This window comes from Lynx rufus, unplaced genomic scaffold, assembly GCF_022079265.1.
Source record: "Lynx rufus isolate CCGP_SWC_20201006 ecotype Redwood Valley unplaced genomic scaffold, mLynRuf1.p SCAF_19, whole genome shotgun sequence".
Lineage (NCBI taxonomy): Eukaryota > Metazoa > Chordata > Mammalia > Carnivora > Felidae > Lynx > Lynx rufus.
The window spans coordinates 23,777,328-23,797,486 of NW_025814833.1; the positions used below are offsets into that span (position 1 = coordinate 23,777,328).

The window sequence follows — 20,159 nt, forward strand, 5'->3', positions numbered from 1 at the left end:
GATTTTGATGTCTTGAATTTCCCTTTGTGCTGGTTCCCCGACTCAGAGAGAAACAGGGGTGATCATTGCTCATTCTTCATATTCTCCCTCGGCCCCCACTTTGGCTCCCAGTAGTGGAGAAGGCAGTAGTGTATGGGGGGGGGCAGGGCTGGGTTTCCCTACCATACACTACTTCCCTGTGGGTTGGAAAGGAAGCTGGCATTTATTGAGCACCACTTTTGTCCTATTAACAGCTCTGATTTCTTCATATCATTTCATCTCACTGTTAACCTATAGAGGTAGGTTTTATTAGCCCCATTCTACACGTGAGAACATCAAGGCTTAGCAATGCGAAATGATGTGTCCCTTACTACTTCATGTGTATGAGCCTGAATTCTCACCACGGTCTTTTTGATGCCCAAGTACCAGGGTAGGGTGGAAGCCTGACTCAGTGACCATAATTAAATTTTGTTGGACGTTTTTGTTGATACGAACTTCTTGACCACGTATCTTTGCCCACCACACCAATTGTTTCCTCAGGATTTGCTCTTAAGGGTGGAGCTGCTGGGTTATAGAGTAGACCCTGATTTTTTTTTAAGGCTTCCAATACCTACAACTGACGCATTTAAAGACAGCTGCACTCCCAGCCAGGCTGGTCAGCACAGGGGAACTGCCTTGAGAGTGCCCATCTTTCTTGAGTACCTAGTGTGGGGGCTGAGTTAGGTGCTAAGGGAGATCTAAGGAAAAAAAGATGACCAACTCCTGTCCTCAAGTTTAACCTTGTACCTGGGGCCAAACTAGCAAATAGGAAACCATGGGAGAACTGACCAGGGCAGGAGCAGGCTGGGCAGCCTGTTGTGGGAGGGAGGGAGGAGAAGTCTGAGGCCTGGGAGAAGAGGTGAACGTCTGCACTGGTGAGGAGGGTATGGGGCCTTGTGCTCTTCTGGGTACGGCCAGCCTGATAGTTCCTATATCCAAGGGACAGCACCTCCAACACAGGCACACGGTCACTCACGTTCGCTCGCTTACTCACTCACTTCTAGTCAGCCAGCCTGCAAGCTAGCTGTCAGTCGGGATGCCTGGGTGGACCATGTTGCCAGGACCTGCCAGAGGGCTGATGATAGGCCACTGGTAGCCACTCTTCCCCTCAGAAGAAGGGTTGCCTCTCCCCTCCCCCTCAGCGTATTCACCAGATTCATCCCAGACTAGCTGGGATGCTTCCATTCCTGGAGTCCCGCCTCTGGTCCTGTCTTGTAGCCCAGGGACGCTGCTCATTACTACGTGAATAAATGACTACGCTGGATTATACTCGGAGCAATCCTGATTTGAGGGGAGGGTAGAACTGAGTGCCCCAGCATAAACATCCAGGGCTAGTACTTAAAACAATTAAAGCCAGCATCCAGAGATAGTATTTAAACCAATTCTTCTTCCTTGTTCTCGAATCACTACCAGAGGCTGTGCTTGCCACCACGTGTCTCATTTCTGTGGTCTGGTGCTGTCTTGCAAAGCCCCAAACTAGGGAACCAGTGCTCAGGGACTTGAGGCCTGAGAGTTCGACCTCATGGTGGGCAGTGAGCCTCTCTCAGGACCTCACCCCAACAACCCACACCAAGATGAGTGAGTATCATTGGTCATAAGAAATGTCTCCCCGCTGCTAAGAAAATAGCCCAGAGCCGAGGCCGTGGAAATGGACCTCAGGACTGACTTGGGTGACAAACGATTTTGAGACTTGTCTGTTAGTCCCCGGAATAAGACTTACTCTCCCGACATTTGGAGAGCTTTGAAGCTAACTGGAGTGATGTCAAGAATTAGGCCTCTCTTTGCTCATGGAGCTCTCCCTGTCCCCACAGGACGTTGTTCTCTACTGCCTCCAGAAAGACAGTGAGGACGTGAATCACCGCGACAACGCTGGCTACACGGCCCTGCATGAGGCCTGCTCCAGGGGCTGGACGGACATCCTGAACATCCTGTTGGAGCACGGGGCTAATGTGAACTGCAGCGCGCAGGATGGCACGAGGCAAGAAGGCCGTTCCCCGCCCCCCACCTCCACCCCCAGCTCAGCCCCTCACTCAGAAGAGCTTGCTACAGCCTGGACTTTCACAGCAGGCTACACCAGGCTATACGTAGCAGAGAGGTCTTGTTAGGAGGTGTTTTGGGAAGAAGGCTGCAGACTGCAGAGGGGCAGGAGTGCCCACTAGGGCAGGAGTGGATGAGTTCCTGGCTGGCCCATCCACGTTGGTGACTAAGGGCAGGTTGGGGTCATCTAGGGATCATCCCATCAAGTGCAGCTTTACCAGGAACACCACTCGGGCGTCCCTCAAATCCTCCTGGTGGCGCATCTATCTCAGGCAGCATCTTGGGCTCTAGGAACTGGGAGGCTGACCTTAGGGTGACATCCCAGATTTGATTCTTGACTTGATGTCTGTACACTTGAAAAAAAAAGATACCTGCTGGGTCTTAAAGAAATTGCACCCATTCCCCTCTATCAGAGGGCCTACTTCCTGGGCAACATCGAGACATGAGCTGCATATCAAGTAGGGAGACTTGGGTCAGAGGATGCAGGCTCTGATTGGCCACTACCTGGTGCGTGGAGCCACTCTACTCATTCCTGCTCCAGGGTGGTCATCCAGATCTTTCTGTTCATACCCTCAGCATCTGCTTTAAGATTATCCTTGGTCGGTTTCCTGTTCTCTCCCAAACTCAAGAGCTACCAGTGAAGCTACTTGGTACCCTAGGGACTGTCCCAAAATGTAGGGGGAACCTTGGAGAGAAAAATGGGGGGTGGGGAGAAAGAGGCACAGAGAGAGGAGAAGGACATAGGGAGATATGATGAGGGGTGCAGGCTAGAGGTGGTTCCTCTGCCCTAAGTCTTGCCCACATTATCCTAGGGTCATCTTATTTTATTTTCCCCTGATGAAGTAGTCTGAGGCCTAGACACCCAGGCTCCCACTTGGGCCCTGTTGTCCTCACCCTGTGTCATCTCTGCAGGCCAGTTCATGATGCGGTGGTCAATGACAACCTGGAGACCATCTGGCTCTTGCTGTCTTATGGGGCCGACCCCACACTGGCCACCTACTCGGGACAGACAGCCATGAAGCTGGCCAGCAGTGACACCATGAAGCGTTTTCTCAGCGGTAAGCACAGCCCAGGCTTGAAGCCATCACCCTTGGGGCTAGCCTCCAATTCCTAAACTCCTGAGGAGGTATTCTTCATCTCTCTCCATCTCAACTCCCATGAGAGGTGTCAGCCCTCTGCAGGCTTTCCTTGAAGTGTCTCTGAAATCTCTATGCACTTGAAAAAGCCTAAAGGTCCACTTCCTCTTGTTCCGGTACTATGAGTGTCCATATCGCATGCATCCTCTTCGGGGCCGTGGTAGTCCACAGGGACCTGCTTCCTAGCTAGGCATGTGAGGTAGGCCTCCTTGTGAGGCAGCAGCTCCACTGGGGGCAAAGTGTGTTGACCCATGTTTTGAACAGGATGTTAGTTACTAAGAAATGACACTTAGCATTTTGCTTTTGTTCTTGCACTTTCTCCTTGTTGGTGATCACAGTGGAACCTTCAGGACCCCTCCTAATGCTGTATTTCTCACAGCCCCTGCCTTTGGTAACTGATGTTCCCTCTGTACCCCCCTGTACCTTTTTCTTCCTCTGTCACCTGACCCCTCTGGAAGAGTGTCTGGTATTCAGGCCCATGACAAGGGCCACAAGCCAACATGCATTTATGTTCTCATTAGTGGACAGCCATGGTTTGTCTGCAATTAGGTAGCTCTACCAAGTTGGGCAGTGGGGAGGACAGAAGTAGGTACGTCTAGTGTGGGCATGCTCACTGGGAATCTCCTCAGACTTGACCTCTGGATGAAGGAACTCCGCCTCCTTGGTGACATCACAGCTCGGCCCTTGCTCTAGCAGTTTCTTCTTCACACTGCCAGAGTGCCCAACAGAAGGAGCCGCTGGCAGTGTCTCACTGACCCTCTGTGGAGGCTTCATTGTTTGTGCTTGAACCTCTTTCAGACTGGGATCCTATGGGACAAAGGGTTTGCTCAAGGCCACTGACTCTCACCCGGGCTGTGGCCCTAGATAGTCCTGAATCCCCACCTCCCCAAATACAGTTCTGGGCTCCCAACCAGGAGATCATTTATTTATTGAACAAAGGTTAACTAGGTAGCTGATGATGGAGGAAGAAACAAAGGAATGTGAACTAAAGGTCCCAATGGAAGGAGGACTAGGTGGGAAGCACCACCTTGATACAAATAAAAGCTAAGGGAGAAGTGATGGAAAGCCGTGGAGGGAGGCCTTGACTCCTTCCTGCTCAGCCATCCTTCATTGGGCCCCCAGTAAAGCCGCCAAACCCTGCAGTCATTGGTCACTGTGTACAGGCTTCAGGCCTCTCAGTGGGACCCAGCCCCCTCTAGCCAGGTGGCAGGACTGCCTTTTCCCTCCCCCCAGCTCTGGGGCTGTCCCAAGCCACTGTCTGTGAAGGGCAGAGCAGTTTGGGGTTGCTCATTCAGTCATTTGTCCCGGACTAGTGATGACTCTTGTTCACTTTGGCTGCACCATCTTGGGGGCTCAGGGCCCCTTCTCACATATCATGTGCCACATGCACTGTCTTAGATACACACACACATGCTGTCTGCACTCCAGCTGATTCCCAGGGGAAGCTGGCACAGATGAACATCCAGAACTTCTCAACATGATAAAAGCACTGCATGAAGCTCTGTCTCTGACCAACAGGTTTAATCCAGGGCCTCTCTGTGCTAGAGACTGCCCTCTGGCGGGTCTTGGGACCCTCTGGATCCAAATAAAGTCATCTCTGACCACCTCAATAAGCGGACAAACTCCTTTCTTCCCCGACCCTTTCTCCAAAATCCCAAAGGAATTCGAATGTTGAGACCATTTTCAGTAACTAAAAATTTAGAAACAAACCCATTTTTATCTCTTCCCATTTCTGTTAGCTAATCCCAGCTACTAGCCAGCCTCTTTTTAAAATTTTTTAACGTTTATTCATTTTTTGAGAGACAGAGCATGAGTGGGGGAGGGGCAGAGAGCGAGAGGGAGACACAGAATCTGAAGCAAGCTCCAGGCTCTGAACTGACAGCACAGAGCCTGACGTGGGGCTCGAACTCATAAACTGTGAGATTATGACCTGAGCCTAAGTCGGACGCTTAACCAACTGAGCCACTCAGGGGCCCCTACTAGCCAGCCTTTTGATGCCTCCTTAAACTAACCTGAATGCCAGCTCATGTTGCAGAGTCAAGAGAAGACTTTACTTTTTTTTTTATAAAGATTTTATTTTTAAGTAATTGCTACAACCAACATGGGGCTCAAACTCACAAACCTGAGATCAATGGTCGCATGCTCCACCAACTGGGACAGCCAGGCGCCCCATGAGAAGACTTCTCTTAATTCTGACACTTGATAGCATGTCCAAGCCAAACACCTTCATGCAGATCTTGACATTGTTTCTCAACCTCTTAGGCACAGAGCTACAGTTTCATCATGGGGGCCAGAACTGAACTGAACGGAGTGTTAGAACAGGGCCACCTCTTTGCCATGCAAATGCCAAGTGATGCTCAGACGCAGATCTCTTTCTGGCTGTTTGAGAAAGTGCTAGCAGCACCTGGCCCTAGCCCCAGGGAGGCAGACACTGGCAGGAGTCAGCAGGCTCCTGAGAGAGGGAACTTGGGCCCAGAGGTTGTTTTGGGGAGATGAGAAGACAATACTCAGTTTTTTTTTTTAATTGAGGTGAAAATCACCTAATATAACCATTTGGGAGTGAATGATTCAGTGGCACTTAGCATATTGACAATATTATGTAACTATCATCAGGGGCTTAATTCCTTGAAACTGAGTATTTCTCTTTTGTATTAATCCCAGCCATCCCCCCCACCCACACCAGATGTCACAGAAGCACTGGACAGGGTGGTCTAGTGGCTGGAGGAAGCGCCATGGGCTGAGAAGTGTGGGAAGCATTTCCCTCACTGCCCACCGCCCCAGCCCCTAAATCTGGATGCGTTTGGGTGGACTTCTAGATGTATTTTTTTTTTAACTTTGCCTGTCGGGCAGAGGTATTTAAAAAGCTTTTTGCTTTTCATCCCCAAACATTTGCCTGACCAGACTCTCTGTAGATTAATTGTCTTCTCCCTCCCCTGGTGGATATCCCACTGGGCAGAAAATGAAGGCGAATCCCTGTAGGGTGCAAAGGGCTCCATTTTCTGCAGGTGGAAACGATGAGCGAGAGCCTCACTGTTGCTCCTGGTGTGGAGCTTCCTTCTCTTTGTGCAAGGCTCCTGTTCTGGAAAAGTCTGGGAACCAAACCCTCTTTTAAATATACAAAGGAATGTCACTATTTACAGATATCCTGTAGTGAATCCTTTTGCAATGCAGAAGATGCTGGTAATTCATCTGGGTTGTAAATGTGGATTTTTCTATATTGAGTTGGCTTAAAGTGAGGCCCGTTTCTCCAGAGATCATGAAGGATACAGTGGCACCCCTTCTTCCATTCATCCATCCATGTATTTATTGAGCCCTGTTAGGTTTCAGGTACAGTGCTGGGTACTGGAGGTCAAAACGCAAACCTTTTCTCCCTTGTCCTTGGGCTTGGGGCACCAAGCCATGCAACTGTCCAAGAAGCCTTTGGAAGACCTCCTCCTTGGACCAAATTACAGGCAGGCATGTGACTGATTTGCCTTTGACCCTTTGAAGAAAAGAATAATACCCAGGCTAGTCAAGGGAAAACAGATTCGTTTTCATCTGTCAGAAAGTATGTGGGGGCCGAGGGGAGTTGCAGCAGTTTGGTTTTGGGGCATCCGAGGAAGGATCAGGACTGCTTTTTCTTCCACTGATGAAAGGGTTAGCAGTTTACCACCCGAGGTCACTGAATCACAGGTTTTTGTTTTTCCTGCCTGAGACCTCTGCCATATGACCCCATGTCGAAGACCACTTGTTGTTTTTTTTCCTCTCCTTTCATGTCCCTCGGCTAGTGACTTGGTTGGAGGACATGGGGAGTGGTATGACAGGACCCTGAGAAAGAGAGAAACTCTGATTGCCAGGGTGACCGCTCACCTTGGGTACTTAAAAATTTTCTTTTATTGAGGCAAAATTCACATAACATAAAACCAGCCATTTAGAAGGGAACAATTCAGTGGCGTTTAGTGTAGTCACAATGTTGTACAACCACTGCCTCTGTCTAGTTCCAAAACCTTTTCATCACCCCCAAAATGAAACCCCAAATCCATTAAGCATTTGCTCTCTATTTCCCCCCTTCCCCCAGCCCCTGGCAAACACCCATGTACTTACTGTCTCCATGGCCCTGCCCATTCTGGATATCACATATAAATGGAATGATACAGCATGGGGCCTCTTGTGTCTGACTTTTCTCACTTGGCATTGTGTTTTTCAAGGTCCATCCATGTGGTACTATGTTTCAGTACTTTCTTCCTTTTTCTTAAAGTTAATTTATTTAACTTGAGAGAGAGAGAGAGAGTGTGTGTGTGTACCCGCGCAGGGCAGGCAGAGAGGGAGGGAGGGAGAGAGGGAGAATCCCAAACAGGCTCCACGTTGTCAGCACGAAGCCCGATGCAGGGCTTGAACCCATGAACCATGAGATCATGACCTGAGCTTAAATCAAGAGTCAGAAGCTTAACCAGCTGAGCCACCCTGGCACCCTGTACTTCCTTCCTTTTTGAGGCTAAAGGGTATGCCATTGTATGGATCTACCCCATTTTCCTTATGCCTTCATTGGTTCATGGGCCATTTGGGTTGTGTCCACCTTTTGGCCGTTGTGACCAGTGCTGCTATGAACACGTGTGTACAGGCATCTGCTTGAGTACCAGTCTTCAGTTCTTGTGGATATATACCCAGGGGCAGGATTGCGGGGTTGAGGGCACTTTTTGGTGGAAAGGAGAAGACTAAAGGACTGAAAGTTATAGGAGGGGCGGGGGACAGTCAAGGGAGAGAAATGTCCCTCTCTGTCCCAATTGTACATTAAGGCCTATGAGGAAACATGACCAGAAGGCACACCATCAAGCAACCGTGGGAGCTTCTTCTGGCGTGCAGCTCATGGGCCTGCCCAGAGGATTGTACCTTTGCTCGTGCCAATGCACACTGGGCTGCCTCAGAAAGGCATATTCACCTGAGAATGACAAAGATTTGCTGTCAGTGAGGAGAATTAGTGGAATGTTCTGGGGGCTCTGAAGGCAGTCCCTAGAGAGGAGCCCCAAGAATGTGGTGAACTAGGGCTTTGATGGAATCCTCATGTGATCTCCTGGGGAGACGACAGTCCTTGGAGCACGGGTGTTTCCTCATGCCAGTTAAGCAGGCTTTAGGTCTTGCCTTATAGTAATTCCTCCTTCCCTCCCTGTCTTCTCCATATATTTATTTGCTCTTACTATGTGCCAGGCACCTGGTCTCAGGCCATGGGGAGACAATGATGAACAAGACAGACATATATATTCCCTGCCTCTTGGAGACTTATGATCTCATGCCTCCATCTCCCAGGACACCTAGCACAAGGCCAGGCACAGAATAGGCACCTACCTAACTGACAGATGCTTTCTAAAGAAACTCCTTCCAACTCTCAGGGGGCAGGGGCCCAGAAGAGCACAGAAACTGGCAGTCATGACCTCAAGACTTTTTTGTGGAGTACATAAAAAAGATCTAATGTGCGTGACTAAAGGTTTTCCACTGTAGCTGCTCAGCCATTATTTTGAAAGCTCTCTCTGGCTGCCTTTTCCTACCGGAAGAAACCCTTCATCTCGTAGAAGGTTGCTAAAAAGTTACTTCTTTCAGTAGCTCACAACAGCTAATAGGCATTTTTGCTGATAGACTGTACGACCCAAAAGGAAAGTATATTGGAGTGCAGTGGTGCATTTCATCAGGGGGGATTGGCTTCGTGCCTTTAGGAGTGGCCGCCAGCTTCCTCCTGGGATTTGGTTTCCAGAGGGCTCCCTCACATCACCTGTGCCCTTTGGACTCTCTCCTGTACTTTTGCCTGGGTGTCACCTAAGCGCTGGTAGCAACGATTATAGAGCTAAATCAGCTTGCCAACTGTGCTGGGCCATGTGCCCACAGATGCCACAGTTGAATTTGTCATGAAAATCTCCTTTTATACATGTGTGGCTGAGAGGTGAAGCAGTTCTACTAGGTGATGCTTAGCTAGGAGACAAGGAGGCAGAGGGGTGACCTGACGTCTAGCTTCCTATCAAATAAGCAAAAGGTGGTTTAAATTTTTTTTAATTTTTTTTAACGTTTATATATTTTTGAGACAGAGAGAGACAGAACATGAACGGGGGAGGGTCAGAGAGAGAGGGAGACACAGAATCTGAAACAGGCTCCAGGCTCTGAGCAGTCAGCACAGAGCCTGATGCGGGGCTCGAACTCATAGACCGCGAGATCATGACCTGAGCCGAAGTCGGCTGCTTAACCGACTGAGCCACCCAGGCGCCCCTAAATTTTTTTTTATTGTGGCAAAATACTTACAGCATAAAATTTACTATTTTAACCTTTTAATTGTCTTGTTTTTATTTTATTTTATTTTATTTTATAATATTTATTTTTGAGATAGAGAGACAGACAGCGAGTGAGGGAGGGGCAGAGAGAGAAGGAGACACAGAATCTGAAAGCAGGATCCAGGCTCCACACTGTCAGCACAGAGCTGGACACAGGGCTCGAACTCCCAAACTGTGAGATCATACCTGAGTTGAAGTCAGACGTTTAACCAACTGAGCCACCCAGGTGCCCCTTAACCCATTTAAAAATTTTTTATTTTGAGAACGAGAGAGCAAGTGGGGGAGGGGCAGAGAGAGAGGGAGAGAGAGAATACAAGCAGGCTCCATACTGTTGGGACAGAGCCTGACCTGGGGCTCTATCTCACAAACTGTGAGATCATGACCTGAGCTGAAATCAAGAGTCAGATGCTTAACGGACTGAGCCACCCAGGTGCTCCCTACTCTTTCAACCATTTAAAAAGTGTACAGTGAAGTGACATTGAGTGCATTCAGAATGTTGTGCAACCATCACCACTACTGAGTTTCGGAACTTCTTCATCACACCGAAAGGAAACGTTGCCCATTAGGCAGTCACTTCCTGTTCCCTCCCAACTACCCATGTGCTCTTTGTCTCTAGATTTGCCTGTTCTCGATATCTTATATACATGGAATTATACAGTATATGGCCTTCTGCGTCTGGCTTCTTTCATTTAGTATAATGTCTTTAGGGTTCATTCATGTTGTAGCATATGTCAGTACTTTGTTTCTTTTTATAACTGAATAATGTTCCATTATATGGATGGACCACGTTTTGTTTATGCCTTCATCAGCTTAACAGCATTTGGATTGTTTCCACTTTTTTGGCTATTGTGAGTAGACCTGCTATGCACATTCCTTTGTGTATAAGTTTCTGTTTGAACACCAGTTTTCAATTCTTTGGGGGTATACACCTACGAGTGGAAGCAAAAGGTTTTTATGAGGGTACACGTGGCCCTCTCCCCCATGTTTTTCAAAGATGAAGGAATTCTGCTGCCTTATCTTACTTTGAATTGGAGAGATCCTGATTGGCTGTATGAACATCGTGACCTGCAGGGAATTGAAATCTTGGGACAGGTCTGAGATTGTTCTGGGAGAGTCCATTCCCTATACCATTAAAAGCAGGGATCCCAGATCTAAATGCCTTCAGGCTGATCATGTAAGAGAGCAGAGCAGGCTGGGTGGGGACTGTTGAACAGGAGAACGCACATGTCGCCTCTCCCTCCAGCCAACTGTTGACATGCAGGAATGTGGGATGCCGTGTTGCCAGATTTTCTGATATTTTTTTTTCAAGAAAAGTTGGAAATCCAGATATTTAGGTGAAATCTCTAAATTTTAAAATGTTCAATATTTTTTTTTTTTTTGGTTTAAAACACTGGGCCAAACCCCAAGTCGTCAGTGGGCTAGATTTGGGTCCTGGCTGTTGGTTGGCAACCTCTGACTGACAGCAGGAAACATATCTCTCCCTGTTAGCCCCCAGACCCTCTTGTGTTCCTTCCTTCCCTTCTCCCATTCTCCTGGCCCCATATAGATGTACTTTGTTTCTAGGCCCTCCTCCAGCCCACCCTCCTTGTCTCACTGCCTTCTCTTCTTTCATCAGATCACCTCTCAGATCTTCAGGGCCGGGCAGAGGGTGACCCTGGTGTGTCCTGGGACTTCTACAGCAGTTCTGTGTTGGGTAAGCTTTGAGTCGGGTTCCTCCCATGCTTGTCTGTGGCCCAGAGATGGGGGATTGCTTTGGGTTTCACGGATTCTTCTCAAAGACGGGGGTGAGAAGGGAGGCTGCCTTTCTGCACCTGTTAGTAACTTACAGAACCTTACACACCCTTTCAACCCGAACACTAGCCCATGCTCCCCCTAGACTCAGAATACATTGGCCTAAACCAGGGATGCCACAAAGCCACCCCTCATTTGCCCTCCACCACTTATGCCCTGGCTATTGTTTTTATTCTCTCTCTTCCAAGTGCCTTTCTCCTCCCTTGCTTCGTCCTAACCCTGCCACAAGCCCCTGTGTTGCACTGTCATCTCTTCCGGCATTGTTCACACTCAAGAGAGACCCAGCCCCTCACCTGGCCATGATCATTCTCTCCCTGCCCTACTCCCACCACGCACAGTTTCAGAGACAGCTGCTGCCTCCCAGGCCCTTAGCCTCTGACCCAAGCTTTTCTCTCTAGGAAGCGTCTCTCTCTGTGGCAGTCAGCTAGCACTCATTCCTGGGGCCGGGGCTGCAGGTTGGGGGAGGTGTCCACCCCTAAGCTTTGGGGAAGCTGGAGCTTTGGAGAAGGTTGGGATGGAATGAAATATGCCACACCCAGACACGTAGCTGGGGATGGGAACTGACTGAGTGGCCCCTCGGGGCTCCTGAGAGCCCCACAGGCATGGCAGGTGTTTCTACCCTGCCTTTGACTGCTGGTAGTGTCATCGGGCTCCATTTCCAAAGGCCGAGAGGCTGGTCCTTTACAGCATCTGGCTGTTTTCCAGCTGAAAGGTGGAGTATAATGAATTTCTGGCCAGAAACTACTGTCTTCCAGGGACAGAACTTTCACATGCCCTCCCAAGGATGGGAGCCATGGGATCAGCAAAACTTGGCCCCAACTGGGGGTCTTTGAACTTGTTGCTTATGTCCTAATCACCCACCTCTGTGCCTCTTTATCTTGTTGAAACATTTTTTTTTCTTCAGTTTTGTGCACGTAGCTAAGTCCTCATATCCCATGTGCTATCCTTACAGAAGAAAAAGATGGCTTTGCCTGTGACCTCCTCCATAACCCTCCTGGGAACTCTGATCAAGAAGGAGATGATGTGGAAGAGGATGACTTTATGTTTGAGCTCTCAGACAAGCCTCTTCTCCCTTGCTACAACCTCCAAGTGTCAGTGTCCCGCGGGTAAGTGTCTAAGAGCTACAGGGACTGAGTGCCAGGATCCTGGCAACCCCTAGCCTGCCTCCTTGGGAATGGGGGAGTTCTCCAGAAGGAAGCAGAGACCTGAAGAGCATATGCTGGAGCTTAGGAAACCTGACATATGACCAAGGCCAGCCTGACTTTCCAGCCCTGATTAGTTACATTCAGAACAGAGGCTGTAAGCTCTAGGTATATTGACTATATGTATTTCCCAAACCCAAAATCTAGATTCAAAGAATCTAGATTCACTCTCTAAAGAATTGCTCTGCTGTTCCTGGGTGTGAGAGATGATCTGGGAGATGTCTGAGCTGATGAACTATTAGAGTCTCTGGAACATTTCTGTGGTTTCTGGGAACAGCCAGACAGAATATTTGAAATTGAGATTCTTGGAAAAGCCGGGACATATGTTTGCCATAGCTAAGGGGCTGCTGGGGTCCTTAAGTAATCCACAGGCTGCTTTCTTGTAGCCTTAATGTTGGCGAGATGATGGCCTCAGTGCTGTCATCTCAGATCACTGTGTGTATTGTTAGCAGGCATCACCTGTTTTTGGAGACTAGAATATACTTGATGCTTACCATTAGACCGAACCCAGTTAAATCTTGATTTGAGGGTTCAGAAGGGGCAGCCTGGAGGCCATGGTCCTTTTTGGCTCTTACGGATGGCAGTGTGTGGCAGTGCTGCTCAGGAGGATGCAGAATGAATTGTCTTTTTATTATCAGCCTCCACCATTAGGTGTTTTCTTCCTCTTTTCCAATATGTTTGCAGATACTTTTAAGGGTACTTGTTCTTTGATACCTATTTTGGAAACATTAGACCCTGTCTTTCTAAAAAAGTGAAGGCACATGAAGTGCACATGGTCGAGAGAGGGATGCACAATGGATTAGGAGCCCTTCAAGTGAGTCCCTCAAGTTGACTACTCTAACCATTCACCACCCAGCCATGGTTTCTTTGCATCCCTTCCCCCAGGGGCTGATAAGAATAAAAATAGCCTATATGATGACACTGGTTGGGATCAAGTTTCAGGGGCTTTTGGTCCTTATTCTTTTGGGCATCAGCTGATCCCAGAGGGTGGGGCCAGGCCTCTGAGATATAGTATTGCACAGTTAATTAATTCCTCCAGAGTATTCAGCACCTCCTTCTCTGAAACAGGATCTTGGGCTCCAGGCAGTAGAAGGACCAGGCTAGTGTGCATCAGGTGTAGACAGAACACAGAGCAACTGAGAGCCACGTGCCACTCAGCCACCCGAGCAGCAGGCAGGTTTTCAGTTGAGAACTTGGTATGGGCAAAGCTGGTTTTCCTGACATTACATCCTTCTGTGCCTCTTCTGAATCTGCCCTTGCCCACCACTGCAGCACACTGTGAAATGAATGTTCTTCAAGAAGTAGGAAGGGTGTAGAATGATGACCCACCGAAGTGCCTTCGAGTCATCAAAGCAAAGCTGAATTCTGACCACCAAGTGTTAATGTTCTGAGGGGTCTTTTCCATTCTTTGAAAGTGATGGTTCAAGGGAATGGTGTCTGTAGTCCCTTCCTCTGAACCTAGAGCATTCCATTTCCTGATGGTGTGAGAAAAGGGGTTAGTGTCACAGGGAAGAGTGTTGCATTATAGGGAGAAGGACTGTGGGTCTGGGTAGAAGTGGTAGGTGTTGTACAGAACACTCAGTTCTTTTTATTAAAGTTTATTTTGAGAGAGAAAGTGTGAGCAAGCAGGCGAGGGGCAGAGAGAGAGAATCCCACGCAGGCTCCGTACCCTCAGCACAGAGCCAGATGCAGTGCTTGAACCCACGAACCACAAGACCATGACCCAAGCCAAAACCAAGTGCCAGTCACCCAACCAACCGAGCCACCCAGGTGCCCCAAAAGAAAACACTCAATTCTATAAACGTGTCTTCAGCAGGCATACCAGTCAAACCCTGAGGGCCAGAATACAGCCTTCAAAGAATCTCCAGTCTAGAGGAGGAGGCAGACAAGTATACAATTAGTTCTAATAAAAGACAATATGTCCAAAGTGGATTTATTATTATAAAAATTTAATGCAGTTCAGAAAGGTGTCAAGTGAATAATAGAAGTTCTAGTCCACCCTGAGCTCCCATTCCTGTGTCACAGAGAAAACCACAGTTTACATTTCTTTTGTATCCTTTCTGAAATGGGTCATGTTCTAAGTATTATAAAAGGGGTATGAACCAAGCGCCATGCCACTGTGGAAGATGGGATGAACAGGCAGTTTTGTGAAATGGGAACAACCCATTTCACAGGTGAGATGGCGCCTGAGCTGGGCCTGAGAGGAGGGGAAGATGGAGGGCAAGGCACAAGCAGAGGCACGAGACAGACAAGTTCAGAAAGTGGGGCTTGTCCTTCAGCAAATGTCTGGCACTTGGTGGGGTGTGGGGTACACTGTGTGTGTGAGTGTGTGTGTGTTATTAGGAGAGGTTGGGCTGAAGAGTTGAATAGGGTCATGTTTGAAAGGTCTTGCCATAATATCATGGTAATGAATGTGGAGGTTTCTTTGCTGGAGGTACCTGGGATCCATGGAAAGCAGTTTAGGGAGTGAGAAGGCCAGATTTTCTTTTTTAGAAAAGGGGTAGTAACGGATGCAGTGAGGGTAGGTGGGGGTGCAGCAGGGAGACTCTTAGCTGGGGGGAGACCAGTTAGGAGGCTGACACAAATGCTGCTGGTAGGACAGGGCAATGGCCAGGATGGACAGCCTTGGAGACAGGACCATCATCAGGGGAATGCAGTGTCTCTTCCTGGTTTAGTTGAAGCAAGCGCATGGCCCGTGATCGGCCTCCCCGGCACCCCTCCCAGCTGTCCCCAGGCTGCCGCCCAGGCCAGTCGGGTGTGCTCAGCAGAGTCAGACTGGCTGTAACGTGAGCTCTGGCCCTGCAGAAACGATGGTGCTGCCGCTGGAGAAAAAACTTGTCTAATGCATTCCAGAGCCAAAGAGAAATGCCTTTTAGATTACCCACAGTTTAGGCCTTTCTCCACGGCTCCCCGTCTGTTGGGGAAGGTCTTGGAGAACGAAGAGGCACGGGAAACAGGAGTGAGAACAGGAAAGGGAAACCAGACGGGGTAGCAGGGCTCAGTAGAGGAAAGAACTGGTCCCAGCAGATGGTTAATTCCAGGTCACGGGGTGTGGGGAAGGCCTGGGGATGCCTGCTAAGAGTTTTGGGTTCTGGAAGGTCCCTTTCCTTCCTGCTCCCACTATTTTAAAAGGAAGAGGTAGTCACGGGTTGAATGCTCACAACTGAGCTGAAAGCTGGTTCAGCCAGTGTAGGCTAGCACAGGAGATTTTTGCCTCAGTGACACCCAGGGAGCCTATGGTTTAGTTTGGGGGTGGGGGACAGGTAGCCAAACTGGCAGCTTTCCTGGGCCTTCCAGAGTATTCCTGGCACCCCACTGGTTCCCCCCAGGCCTCTTCCATAACTCCTACTCTTGCCTCTTCCAGGCCCTGCAACTGGTTCCTCTTTACCGATGTCCTGAAGAGGCTGAAGCTTTCCTCCAGGATCTTTCAGGCTCGGTTCCCGCACTTTGAAATTGCCACCTTGCCCAAGGCCGAGTTCTACCGGCAGGTGGCCTCCAGTCAGCTTCTGACCCCAGCCGAGAGGCCCGGAGGCATGGACGACAGATCTGCCCCAGGCTCCTCTGAGACTGTGGAGCTGGTGCGGTATGAGCCAGAGCTACTTCGGCTCCTGGGGTCTGAGGTGGAGTTCCAGCCGTGGAACAGTTGACCGGGAAAACAGCCCCTCCCTTTTCTTCTTTCTCCTCCCAAGTTCACCCTTCCCCACTTCCCATGTCTTTCCCCCACCGAGCACCAGACTGCAGAATGAGGCAATAATACGGACCAACAAGAAGCCGCCTTATCAATGCCAGCATTAGTGACTGGATTTTTTTTTCTGGTTATAATTAGTTCTCATCTCCCTGTCATCGTCATTGTTGTTGTGGTTGGTGATGGGGGTGGAAAGTTGAATTCCACGTCTGAGGGCAAGAGGTCCCGGGGATGGTGGGAGGTGGTGCCAGGGTCCCTTGGGGTGTGGCCTCAGCCTGTCCGGAGGAGAAATGAGAAAAGGCCAAATCTCTGAGCGCCCCCTCCGTTCCCCTGTGTTCTTCTGTCTTCCATAGTATTTATTTTATTAGTATTTAATTTGTATTGTTTCATTGGTTTCTGATAAGTCTGTATCACTGTGACGATTTGAGACAACTTGTTGTATTGAGGGACTTTCTTCACCTCCTTTCTTTGTCTTTCTTGATAAGCTCTGGAGCTGCCCCCTCCCTCTGACAGTTACTCCCAGGTTTGTTTTCACCCCACTGGGGAGGGGGCAGGTGGGGCAGGGGGCCGAGGACCCGTGACTGATGAAGGTGGCTGGTGCTGGCCTGGGGCTGGGGGGATTGAGGATAATCCTGAGGCTTTGGTGCTCCCCCCCCCCATTTTTTAATTGTTTTACCACCTGCCCTTCACAGCAGCCCTGTCTCGAGATTAGGGAGGTTTCTGGGGAGGGGTGGATTGTGAGGGCGAGGGGCTAGTGAGTCCCTCTACTTGGGGAGAGTCAAGAATGGGAGTGAAAGCTAAGGTCACCCCTCCTCACACTTCCTTCACTGCTCCCCTCAGAGTGCACAACATGGGCTTGTTCCCACGTCTCCTCCGCCCACCCCCGCACCTCCATCCACCCCACCCCTTTCTGCCTTTGCCCCTTCTGGATGCTGAGCCTCTCAGCTCCCAGCCCTTGCCTATCACCTCTCCCCTTCCCAGATTCAGCACCCACTTTCTCTCTCCTCCCTGCTTCTCCCTCTGCCCCCCATTCTCCTTTGGAATCTGCAGAGGGCTCTGGGATTGATGGCCAGATGTGAGATCCAGGCCTCAGCTGTTTCCTAGGTGAGGGCAGGAGGCTGGGCTCAACTCCCACCTCGCCTCAGGACCTGGGGCTGAGTGTGGGGCCCCTGCCAGGCCTCCCTCCTGGCCTCCAGCACTGGGTTTGTTGAAGGAGAGAGAGGGAGAGAGGGGAGGAGCTTGGGCTGTTTCCCTGTCCCTTCCCCCCTCTGTGGCATTGTCTTTCCTACTCTTGTTCTTATTTTTCTACCAATTGCTATTTTTTCCAAACAATCCTTGTAGAGAGTATGTACCATCTAAAGGCAGGAGGGCCTGGCTATGGCCAGCTGATTGGAGATGGTACAGTTTTATTGTACAGGTGCTAAAACAACAACAACAAAAGAAGAAAATGGAAAAAAAAAAGACAAAAAAAAATGGCAAAAAAAAAAAAAAAGCCAGTTTGAGGATGGGACAATCTGTTCTCTGGAGACTCCTGACCCATGTGGGAGATTGGTGGTTATTTTCTTTGTATTGTGTTTGTTCTTTGTTCCCAGGGGGAAGTTCAAGGCCCCCTTCTGTAGGACTGCTCCCCACCCCCACCATACTGCCCAGTTGGTTTTGAACAGTTGTTCTCCCTTTAAAAAAAAAAAATATATATATATACATATATATATATATATATATATATATATATATATATAAAGTTGAGGGGTTTGGGGTTTTAATTTTTTGGTTTTGTGGGGGTTCATGGTATTGTGTGGTTTATTTTATGTTTGCCTTTACCTTTTTGCATTTGGGTGTGTATTCTGGCTGCCCTTTATGTTTCATTTTAAGCAACTGGCTGTGGAGTCAAAAACACTTGCATACTGAAAACCTGCGTCAGGGCTTCTGTCTCCTGTCTTTACTCTTCTCCCCATACTGGTTTTTCTGTGGTTAAAGCAGATGGTGTCCTGATGAAGTCAATGGGAAAGCCCTGATCCTGCCTTGCAGTTTGGATACAAGTGAGGACAAGGTGGAGGGGCTAGAGAACATTTGGGTCACTGGGGCAAGATCTGGAAAGAAAAGGCAAGGTAGGGGCACATCCTGGGCTGCAGGAGCTGTGGAGAGAATGGAATATCTGCATCAGTTTAGGTGTGTGTGGGTGTGGGTGTGGGTGTGGGCACACGTGTGTGCATGCACCTTGTTTGCTATAGGAGTAGCAGTGCTGGAAGGAGAGCCCTCTTAGGCGGCTCAAGGAAATCACCTGCCTGCTGGCTCTCTTGCCCTGGGCCACCCACATCCACATCTGACTGCACAGTCTTATCACTGCCCTCACTGTTGTGCCCCTGGCCTCCCACCCCTGGGCCGCCCACATGGTGCAGGCAGTCCACACTTCCGGTTTCCTAAGACCCAGCTACTATGGAGGCAAGATGCCCGTCCTGCATTTTACACCTTTTCTTCCCACTTCTGAAAAACAGTGGTAGAAGCTCCTAGTTCCTTTTGCCTGCTGGCTTCAGAACGTACCTGTTACTGTTTGAGGGGAAGTGGATGTTTGACAGGCCTGGGAGGTCTCCCTGTGTAAGTCTCTGGAGAACCCTGTCAGTGTACAAGTGAGGGTATTTGTGGGTCTGGCCAACTGGAGTCTAGCCACCCTCAAGAGCGAACTATGAGCTGCTCTTTGCGCCAGCCCCAGGAGCATGCTTCAACTCGGGTCTTTCTGCCCAGGTGGAGGAACATCCATCCCTTGGAGCCACAGCATTAATCTTCCTCATTGGCCTTTGCTTACCCACTTTCTGATCTAGAGGCCTGTAGACTACTTGCTTTCTCAGGTTCCTAAACAACCCCATAGCAGTACTGAATTTAGGTCAATCCTCTGTTTGGAACTTGGAGTGAAGAAATCAGACAAGTCAATAGGTCACAAAAGCTATGTGGTGAGTGCAAGGATTCAGCTCAAAGGGCAAGGGCACTGGGGTGGTTGGAAGGACTTACTGGGAGAGAGGGTGCCCAATTGACACTTAAGTAGAAAAATAGGAGTTAGGGGTGTCAGGGAAGCATCTCTGAACTGAGGGGACAATCCGAGCAAAGGCTTGGAGACAAATGAGAGTAGTATGTGCAGGAAACTATAAGCCACTTCAGTGTCACTGCAGCTGGAAGGGACAGATGGGGAAGGAGGGAGCAGGAGCCCTGCCAGGCATGCCAACGGGCACGGCTTGGACTTTCGCCCTAGATGATGGGAACCACAGGAAAACTTTAAACTGGGTAGTGATAGAGGGTTTTTTTTTTTTTCGTATTAATGGTAAAAATGTGTTGGAGGTGGGCCACAGAGAAAGAAAGTAATCGCTTGAGATTCAGGTGAAAGCAGGAAGGGAGAGTGGTGAGGGTACTATAAGAATTTCTATTGAAGGCAGGAGGGAGATGCCATGGGTAGAGTCAGAATGACTCCAAAGAGAGGGCGCCTGACTGATGGCGTCTGACTTCAGCTCAGGTCATGATCTCATGGTTGGTGAGTTGGAGCCTCACGTGGGGCTCTGCACTCACAGTGCAGAACCTGCTTGGGATTCTGTCTCTCTCCCTCTTTCTCTGTCCCTGCCACACACTCTCTCTCTCAAAATAAATAAGTAAAGTTTATTAAAAAAAAAAAAGAATGACCCCAAATAAATAGGTGAGGGTCCTTTGGGGAGCCATGGACATCCCTGCGCTTCTGGGTTTGGGTGTGTGGGTGAACACACCCCTTTATTTCCCTGCAGAAAGGAGGCAAGTTAAAAGCAAAACCAAAAAGTTCCTTGTTCTCTTGCCTTTGGGCTCCTTTCCACACACCTTTCCCAGATAGGGCTCACTGCCCTTCAGCCAGAGTTGGAAGACCAAGGCAGGAGGTATGGGTTGTGATATGAAGCCTGCATCCCTGCTCCAGATTGGGGTGATCTAATCCTTCCAGTGCGGCCTAGGGGAAGGAGCCAGCTCCACCACTTGCCACCTAGGC

At 49.3% G+C, this 20,159-nt stretch overlaps 1 protein-coding gene across 4 annotated transcripts in view; it reads left to right on the forward strand.

Moving 5' to 3' along the window:
* The window catches only part of BCORL1 (BCL6 corepressor like 1), a 62,506-nt gene extending 45,974 nt beyond the window's left edge, over positions 1-16,532 (forward strand). For all 4 annotated transcript variants that reach the window (XM_047081938.1, XM_047081940.1, XM_047081937.1 and 1 more), the window contains 5 exons: positions 1,830-1,996; positions 2,968-3,113; positions 11,100-11,177; positions 12,228-12,381; positions 15,842-16,532. In XM_047081938.1, coding sequence (XP_046937894.1) covers positions 1,830-1,996; positions 2,968-3,113; positions 11,100-11,177; positions 12,228-12,381; positions 15,842-16,124 — 828 coding nt within the window. In that variant the 3' untranslated portion in view covers positions 16,125-16,532. The remainder of the gene's footprint in view (positions 1-1,829; positions 1,997-2,967; positions 3,114-11,099; positions 11,178-12,227; positions 12,382-15,841) is intronic.
* Positions 16,533-20,159: the final 3,627 nt, after the last annotated feature.